The sequence below is a fragment of the Symsagittifera roscoffensis genome, chromosome 5, assembly GCF_963678635.1.
Source record: "Symsagittifera roscoffensis chromosome 5, txSymRosc1.1, whole genome shotgun sequence".
Classification (NCBI taxonomy): Eukaryota; Metazoa; Xenacoelomorpha; order Acoela; family Convolutidae; genus Symsagittifera; species Symsagittifera roscoffensis.
Window position 1 is genome coordinate 29,337,493 of NC_087066.1, and position 10,252 is coordinate 29,347,744.

Below are 10,252 nucleotides of genomic sequence, written 5' to 3' on the forward strand. Positions count from 1 at the left end.
TCTCTTTTATGCGTTCTATCAGGTCAGAAAAATATCAATTATACCTCCATTGGCTGCCATATCAAATTATATAAAAGTAGTTGCCTCACCTTTCAGCTATAAAACAAAAAACAAGATCATTTTACTACCATAATTGATGATGTTGTCAGGAGATGTGCATACTAATCTAGGACAATGGTGTGAATATAACCAACTACCCAAAATATAAAATGATGTATAACTTGAAAATGTCAAAATGTAACTTGAAAAACTTACACCTCAACTGCCGAAGTATATGCAACGAAAGAGCAGAACTAAAAAATCTAGTCAAAGCACTAGGCCATGATACAATATATGGTTTATGCGAAACTTCCTTCAGTGAAATAAACAACAAAAAATATATGGGTTTTAAATACTAAAAATTTTTGTTGCATTTTGACGTGATAGCAAAAAGTAATCATTTTTAAGTCGAAAGTTGAAGGTCTGATATGATTTATACCTAAAAAATTGAATCCAAATTGAGACCTCATCTAAATAAGTTTGGTGAAACGTATGAAAAAATGTGGGGCGAGAGTTTTTATTCATCATACGGGCACTATTATTTAAAAAAGCGTTTTTGTATGCTTACATTAACCAGCCGTTCTAAAAAGCAAAAAAACGTTAAAAATGAGGACAACCAATGAAAAAATTATCAAACTAGGCCGTAAAAACACATCGCGATTATATTAAAATTAATTCTTTGCCCAGTTTCAACCACGTATTTAACAATCGACAGAATTTTATTTTGCACTAAATGCTTTTCAAGGCCATGACTCTTGCTCCACGTTTGATCTGATCAAGTCAAATGATTCTTTTGATCATGAATCTCTACGCCGTCAGCCGCGCACCATTGAGTTAGAAAGCGCGGTTGACTGTTTACATCAGCGAGCCGTTCAATTTATAGTACCACAAAAAACAGACGATTGAGTTGTGCTATAGAAACATAATGCAAAAAGAGAACAACTGAAGTATCCCCCAAATTGACAGCACAAAAAAATTGACAGCTAAAAGCAAGCAACAGTTGATTTTAGCCTACATTGCACTTAGTCTCCAGCTCGTTTTGCAAAAAATCCTTCTGAAGGCTAATTGACGTATAAAATTATGGTGCTTGCTTTTTGTTTACTGCTTAGGGTAATTTACTTTATTCATTCTGAACTTTGATACCATTACACGGTCTTCAATGCTTTAGAAAACACGTTTGAATGCTCATATCATCTAGCTGCACTACAACGAAAAATTTTGACAATTTTGACAGTAACTTTTAAAAAACAAATAAATTAAGCTGAAAAACCATGTTGCAATCTTATTAAAAAAATACTAACGTTTCAACTCAATCCTTCTCCGAATCTACCCAACCTTGCACATAGTCATTTTGAAGGTCAAATATCAAAAACCAACAAGTAGTTGCTAGCTTTCTGCTTGATCTGTTCAAATCGATGGACTCTAATAATTATGAATCTCTATACCATCCCCTGTGCATCAGTACTTCAGAAAGCGTTTTGGATTGCTCACAGTACCCAGCTATTCTTCCGAGCAAAATTATTGCTAATATGACAGTACCATTAGAAAAACAATTGAGTTAGACAGTAAAACATCACTCTTTCGTAAAGAAATTAATTCAATGCTCAATTCGATTTTCTTATATTTCAGTCAATTTTAGCCTACATTGCACTTAGTGCTTTGTAGGCCAGTTGTCTTAAAAAAATTTGTTGCTTGCTTTAAATTTGATCTGTTGAAAGTAATTGACACTTTCTTCTTGATAATTCAGACCAAAAATTGGACTGGACAGAATTATTCATCAAGTTCATTAGAATGGTCACAGTATCCATCCAAGTATTTAACAAATCTTCATTGGTTAAAAATGAAGATAACCAATGAAAAAATTATCAAACTAGATCGTAAAAACACATCGCAATTATAATAAAATTATTTCTTTGCCCAGTTTCAACCTCGTATTTAACAATCGACAGAATTTTATTTTGCACTAAATGCTTTTCAAGGCCATGACTCTTGCTCCTCGTTTGATCTGATCAAATCAAGTGATTCTTTTGATCATGAATCTTTACGCCGTCAGCCTCGCACCATTGAGTTAGAAAGTGCGGTTGACTGGTTACACCATCGAGCCGTTCAACTTTTAGTACCACAAAAAATAGACGATTGAGTTGTGCTATAGAAACATATTGCAAATAAGAGAACAACTGAAATATCCCCCAAATTGGCAGCACAAAAAAATTGACAGCTAAAATCAAGCAACAGTCGATTTTAGCCTACATTGCACTTAGTGTTTTGTAGGCCAGTTGTCTTAAAAAAATTTGTTGCTTGCTTTAAGTTTGATCTGTTGAAAGTAATTGACACTTTCTTCTTGATAATTCAGACCAAAAACTGGACTGGACAGAATTATTCATCAAGTTCATTAGAATGGTCACAGTATCCACCCATTCAACTAGCCAAACGAAAAGATAAAATTGCAGAACCAATGAAAAAAAAAGAACAATTTAGTTGTAAAAAATTTTGCAATCGTATAATTTTTGACTAATTGCCCATCTCGAATCTCCTATTTAACAATCCGCCCAATCTCATTTTTGACATGTCTTTTTGAAGGCTAATTGGCAATAAAAACAAACAGTTTCTTCTTTACTTGATCTGATCACAACAATTGCAACTGTCAATTATGATTTTCTACTTCGTCAGACGGACATCGTATTTTATATATGTTTTGAATCTTTAACAATGTCCCTTGCAACAATTTTCCTTAAAACTTTAACAATTTGACATCACTCTTAGAATGTGTAACAATTTTTTAAACAAAATTTCTACAGAAATTAGATTTGTCACTAACGAACAATCTTCCTCGAAACCAATCTTAACCTAGTTTTTATGATTCTTGACAGAATATTTTCGTCGCCCATACAATCAATTCAGTTTTAGAAAAGAAACAAATTTACCCACTCAGTGTTATAGTTACATGCGCGGCTAAAAGTGATAATTCTACTTGTTAAGACTGATAGAATTGATTCGATCGCTTTTTTGTCCTTCTGACATTATTAAATGTCAGTTTTAGTCTGACTGAAAGCTTTAACAATTATCATCTTGAAAATTATGTTTTTTAAGGGTTATTCTCTTTTATGCGTTCTATCAGGTCAGAAAAATATCAATTATACCTCCATTGGCTGCCATATCAAATTATATAAAAGTAGTTGCCTCACCTTTCAGCTATAAAACAAAAAACAAGATCATTTTCCAATCATAATTGATGATGTTATCAGGAGATGTGCATACTAATCTAGGACAATGGTGTAATGCAACCAACTATCCAAAAAAATAAAATGATGTCTAACTTGAAAATGTCAAAATGTAACTTGAAAAACTTACACCTCAACTGCCGAAGTATATGCAACGAAAGAGCAGAACTAAAAAATCTAGTCAAAGCACTCGGCCATGATACAATATATGGTTTATGCGAAACTTCCTTCAGTGAAATAAACAACAAAAAAATATGGTTTTTAAATACTAAAAACTTTTGTTGCATTTGGTCTGATATGATTGATACCTGATACCTAAAAAATTGAATCCAAATTGAGACCTCATCTAAATACATTTGGTGAAACGTATGAAAATATGTGGGGCGAGATGGTTTTTTATCAAGTGAATAATCAAGACTCAATTTTTTTTATCAATTTGGCTTATAATCCAAACAAATCCAATAATTTTTAGTGTTCTTGAAAAATTTTCTGAATCAATTGAATACGTTAAACCTTGAGTAAAAAATTAACTCAATTAGTTGAATTTTGTTCAATTTTTCTAATTAAAGATTAAAAAGAGTCACTAGAAACAATTTTACTGCCATTGAAATTATGAATAAAAGCTTTAGAAACCCATCAATGATCCTAATTGAATACATAATGGGTGACAGCTCCGGATTTAATACATCAAACAAGTTCTGCTGTTCTACATCAAGCAAGTTCTGATTTTCCTGCTGTTTTAATTGTAACCGATACAATAGCCAAAAATGAGGTCATGTTATAAACGTACAACCTATGATGAAACAAGCTATACACAGGAGAAGCTTTTTTTATTGAATTGGAAAATTTGGTTGAAACTCTTTGAAAAAGAACCAGATCCCGAAAAAAAAAATTTCAAAACTTTAACGAAAATGTAGTGCAACGTATTCAATTTATGCACCACCAAAAACACAACAAGAAGATTACTCGCTTATAAAAACCTGAGAATTGGCCAACAGCGCAAAGTTATCAATGAAACAAAAAGTTCAACAAAGACTTTCATTAAACATTCCTGCTCCAAGGTTCTTTCGGACATGTAAAAACGAAGCTATAAATTGAACTTCAAAATTAAAAATTTTCAAAATTAGGAAGTTTATTAAAACCAATCAAACCAATCTAAGAAGTTCTTGAGCACCTTCTATATACACTCAAACTAAAATACCTAATCATAATTTTTTAAATTTTAAATTTTTTACATCTTTAGAATGCAAGAGTGAACTGAGAAACTCGATCACGGAAAACCCCCTGTGAAATACCAGCCCAAAAAAAACAACTATAAGTTTATTCGTTTATCAAAAATTATTCAAAACCCGGAGAACTGATCAAAAGCGCTGGAAAACAATTTCTACAAAAGCAGATGAACGAATACTTTATGAAGGATTGTCGTATACTTAAAACTAAACCATATATTCAACAAAAAATGCACTGTTATACTGTACTGAATCACTTCAAAAATATATTGATATTGACAAAAGTGATGCTGCCTTATTTCATTTTTTAACTCTCACACGCATTTGACTGCATCAATAACTATTTTGAAAGAATAAACTTGAAAATTTTTGTTTCTCAAAAAGTTTGACTGATCTGATTGAAAATTTTGTAAGAGTAGCAGGCAGCAAAAAATATTAATTAAAAACTTTGAATAAGATTGGATTAACCTTTTTCAAGGTGTTCCACAAGTTACAGTCCTTGAATCACCTATTATCAGCATGTACATTAATGATCTGAACCAACAAATACCAACATATTGCTGAGTCATTCAGAACGCAGATGAAACAAAGCTCCTTGTTGATAACGAAAATTTAGAAGCAGCTCTAAACCAACTCGATCATTAATGAAAAAAATTTATCAAGATATTCAAAATAATTTGTTAAAAAGGATGTGGAAAAACTGAGTTCGTTATATTCAGTAAAACAAATAAAATTCATAAAAAAAAACAAATTGATTAAATTGTACCAAAAATTATAAAATTGAAAAAAAACTTCAAGAGATGCAAGTGATCAAACTTAAAATTTTCAACAGGAGTTCAAAGGTATACTGAAAAAACGCCACGTGGTATTGAAAAAAAAACAATCCAACAAAAAACTGTTAGCTTTGAACACCAGGTTGCTGCTAATGAAAGCGCCACCTCTACAGTCACGGAGGTTAACAGAAGGTCAGGGAGGTTATCAGGTAGTCTAACTCGATGGAATAACAAATAATTTAACAGTTTCACCTGGAAAACAATTGAATGGGGCTGTGAAATCTTGCTGTAACCGGCTTAAATACGATTCTTCTTCTTTAGATTTGAACAAAGTATAAATTTTTGTAGTTTAGGCTTTCACCAGGTTGGAAAAGTCCAAACCATTTTTGGAAAGACTGGAAAAACTTATTACCAGCGTATAAGTTTTTGAAAATTATTTTGTATGAAAGCTCTACCATTTGAAAACAAAATTTTGAAAAATAGTTTTATCGCGAACGCTTCAACTTCTAAGAAAGGCAATTCAGTTCAGACTTAAGATGTGTTTTCATACACAGTACCTTAAAGACAAAACAGCGGTAGCTTATGGAAATGTTGGCTTTGTTAATTTGAAATTTAGATGACAATTAGCAAAGTTGTTTCCATTCAATTTATTGTCATATGTTATTTGATATTTTTCCGTTAGTTTGTTCCATGAAAATACAAAAAAAAATTTAAATTTTATTCTTTGATTTTCAAGGGTAATAAACGCAGTGAAAATTTTTATAGAGTTTTCTCAGATTTTTCTTCAGTTTTGTTTTCAGGAAAAGGACTTAATTTGATTTAAAAAACAAAAACTCTGCGCTCATACATATGAATGCATTTATGAATGACTCAGGTATACATGGAAATTTACAGTTCAATTGATTTTCAATTCGTGAAAGTTATGTAAAGAACACTCTCCACAAATGATTGTTGAAACTTCTTGTTTTTTTTTTCAGTAATCAGAAGGTCACAAATATCATATCAACCGTCAAGTACCAATTGTTGAGTTTACCGTCAAAAACGCTCTAAAAATATTCCAGTCGAAATCCTTGGCTTTTTCTAGATATGAAAAAGCGAAGTATAATAGGAATAGAAGAAAAAAAGTCAGATGGCTGAAAATTAGGCCAACCAGATTGAGAAAAATAACAGCTTCACAGAAGAAAACGGAGAACAACTCAAAAAAATTTAAAGTTAATTAAAGGTCTAAATTTGTCAGATTTGCTATCTTCCGCGTCGCCCGCCGCAATTCCGCGGTTACAAACTTAGCCTTCGCTTAATCTCCATGGGGCTAGAATGTCAACTACATTTTTATCACACAGGAGTTGCTTACTAACAGCCCATGGGAAAAGCGTCAAACCATGTGGTCGTTTTTGATCTGTCCTGTGAAGGTGTCGTGGCTCCAAAGCAGAAGGAATGTTAGTGGTAGCGAAAACTTGCTTTTTCAGAACATTCAAACATGAACGCCTCAAGAATCGAATATCCCTGTTTTTTCAGCCACTATCGGCCAAGCCATCCATCTTCGATTATATTTTTACTGCAAACGCATCTTGTTTTTTGAACAATTTCTGAAACTAGGCAGAGTCCAATTGCAATTCCATGCAGCTGATTTGGGAATTTTAATCTTTTTCAGGGTATGATATTCAACCATTGCGGTCCGAACAATCCTGGTATGCGCTGAATCTTTTAACGTCAGTTGGATCTAGTTTCCAAATTGTTTGAGAAGTTTCAATATTAACAAACAGATCCGTCAATTTTTTTGAGTTTTGTTTTCTGGAGATACTTCACATTCAGCTGCATCAAACAAAAAATTTGTTCCATCATTTTTTATTCCATCCTTGTGTTCTAAATTGAAAACTTCACTTAAGATATCTTGCGCTCCTGCTGCTGTGGCTAGAAAAGCGAGTAGTACTAGTAGGCGAGTGGAAGATACACCTAGCCACAATACCGGAAGAACTGCTTGTTTGGAAAATTGGTTATTATTCATTTTCTCATTTTCTCATTTGTGAGTTTGGAGAAAAACTTGTCAAAGTTTCGATCAAATTTTCCCAAAATTCTCTTTAAAAAAAACAGGCACTCTTTTGCAAAAGATATAGAAGTCTCAGTAAGTTAAAGCAACTTTATAGGAGTTTGAAACCATGTTGTATCAAAAAACTCAGCTATTTTTTTTTAGCAGTTCTTTGTGACAAAAACTGCTTACCGTGTAGCCCAAGATTACAAGCTCATTCTTGGATTTGATACTATTGTATATTACTGCGTACTTTCGGTTGGTCCTAGAAAACAGAACTCATATTTTTTTGCATTATTATACTTTTTGGCCATTTTCAGTATGTTTTAAAGTTCTCGGAGCACAAGGATATAATCGTCAGCTAAAATTCCATCATCTAAGCACTAAACGTATATTTTGGGTTCAAGCCTTTTCACCAGCGCCCGTATTGTTTCAGGAAACAGCGAGGAAACCTCCGGGTCATCTTGTTGTGTTCCATCCTCCGACAAAATGATTGATATTCCGTTAAAAAATAACTCGGTTTACTGTAGGAGTTTTTAGTATACTTGTACAACTCCGAGCTGTTCAAAATAACGTGACTAAGCATAGTTTCTCTATTAAGCGCATTAAATGCATTATTGTAATCTTAGTTAAGTACGACTTAGCTTTTCGGTTTGTCATCACAAGTTTTTGAAGGAGTACACAGCATTATTAGCTCAACTTTTAGTACCGCAACCTACTTGAAAAACTCCCAAAAACGTTGCTTCACACGTAATTAGAGGTAGTGCGTCTGAACGTGTTGCCGATGCCAATCGGTTGCAAACCTCCGTCTGTTTTTATAAGCTCGAAAAATTTAGCTCCAAAAAAAGAACGCTCGGAAAGGTTCGGATACTTTACCTTCTCCATAAGGTTTAGAACCTTAGTGAGCGATTTCAAGAAATTGAGCGCTGCATTGTCGTTTGCTTCAAAAGTAAGGTCTTCAAAACTTGGGAAACAAGTTCTAACTCACTTACAACAAATTTATTGATGTTTTCCGTGTTGGGGGCGCTTAAATCAGCCATTTTTGGGTGCTAAGATACCAATTTCATCTAGATAAAAGTCGAATCATGTGCAATCTTGTCATCTGAAGCTTCCTGCTTTGTTCCTATTGTAATGTTTCAATCATCGAACTTTTGTTGATTAGCTTTACTCTCTACTCGAGATCTCCCTGGAAGACGCTGGACCTTTTGAAAAGATTTTAGGCAGTTAAACAGTATCGGCTTCTTGTTTTTTGTTCAATATAGAGCTCATAGATGTTGCTTGTTTACGAGCACTTCGTTGGGTTGTTCTACAGAAAAAAAACCAAAAAAACGTCAAAAAACCAGCCAATCAGTAACTTTTTCTGCATTGTCAAATTGTTCATTGTTTTCAAAACACGTTCAATCAATGGAAAACGCGAGTCCTTAGATATTCTCTTGAACACTCGAACAATGGAAATGGTTGTTTTTACTTAATTATCTAGCACAGAAGCAATACTAATTGTTAATTTTTTTGACACATTTTTTTTTAACACATACCGGACATTGAAAGTATTGGATCTTTCTAGTATCGCTAAGAGTTACATTCACACTATTGATTTAATACCAATTAGAACAACAATCACAACTAGTCCAATTAAAGATTCCGGAATGTTTTAGACGTTTTTTACTGGTACACTTGTTATTTTTTTTCCTTGTCCTGATGGCGCGGTGGAGAAATATATATATAAAAAATTGCACTGGACACAGAGGGATTAAAAAATAACCAAGAATAATAAGGTTGGATGAAGAAAAAATTGAGGAATTTTTAGAAAAAGAAAAAAGTTGTTTAAAATTCATTTTGAAGCAAAATACAAAATCTAAGAAACGTTGACAAGAAACCATATCACCCAAGCTAAGGAGGTCAAGTGGCGAATCATCGAACACCCATTCTACAGACGTGTCTCTAGAATCCCTCAAAAGGGCGCCGACAAACAGGCACAAACATCAAACAGATCACATCTCTTTGTAAGTTTTTTACAATAACTATGATAATTCGAACGTTGAATTTAGTTTTTATTAAAATTAGTAGAAGTAGTAATTGCTGGTAGCAGTAGCAGTAGTAGTAGTAGTAGTAGTAGTAGTAGTAGTAGTAGTAGTAGTAGTAGTAGTAGTAGTAGTAGTAGTAGTAGTAGTAGTAGTAGTAGTAGTAGTAGTAGTAGGAGTAGTAGTAGTAGTAAGAGTAGTAGTTGTTGTAATAGTAGTAGTAGTAGTAGTAGTAGTAGTAGTAGTAGTAGTAGTAGTCAATGAACTCGTTTCAGATCACCAAAAGACTTTTGCAGTTGTACATCGCGCAGTCACATGCAAGCTTCAATCTGCATTTGTTTCTTTCGTCATAAAGCTTAATATTCTTCCAAAGCAGCTTGATTAGGTCACATTTCAAACTAACCCAGTGACTTAAATCAGTCCTAGGACGAGTTGTTTGATATAAAATATTCTATTCGCATTTTTTTTCAATGATCTCTTTACCAGTTATAGGTATGCTGGAGAGATCTGGATAACTATAGATATCAAGCAAATGCAGTATAATTTTCGCAAATAATAACAAGTTGTTCAATTGTTTATACATCGGCAAAGGCAGAAGTTGGAGCTGTCTTAATTTTTCTTTGTATGAAGCATTTGTGTTCAAAATCCAATTAACAGCCCTTTACTGTTTGATTTCAAATTGTGACATCACAGAATTGTTTAAGTCGAGACAGGGACTTGCATATAGTACTACTGGGAGTACCATTGATTTTTTATTGGTTCATTTATACTTTCCAGTGCAAATTTGATGTGTTTCATTTTATCATAAATAAGACTCTATTCGCTTTTAGACATGATTTGTCCACGTGTTCACTCCGAAAAGCCCTGAAATATTTTTTAAAAATTCCGGTACGCTTTTCCGTTGCTAGTATTTGCTCAAATGCTATTTTATCTTTTTCAGCAA

At 33.1% G+C, this 10,252-nt stretch overlaps 1 protein-coding gene across 1 annotated transcript in view; it reads left to right on the forward strand.

Annotated features, from left to right (window-relative positions):
• Positions 1-9,573, forward strand: part of LOC134846689 (zinc finger CCHC domain-containing protein 10-like) — a 36,555-nt gene extending 26,982 nt beyond the window's left edge. Inside the window, exon 3 of the mRNA XM_063864075.1 lies at positions 9,337-9,573. Coding sequence (XP_063720145.1) covers positions 9,337-9,573 — 237 coding nt within the window. The remainder of the gene's footprint in view (positions 1-9,336) is intronic.
• Positions 9,574-10,252: the final 679 nt, after the last annotated feature.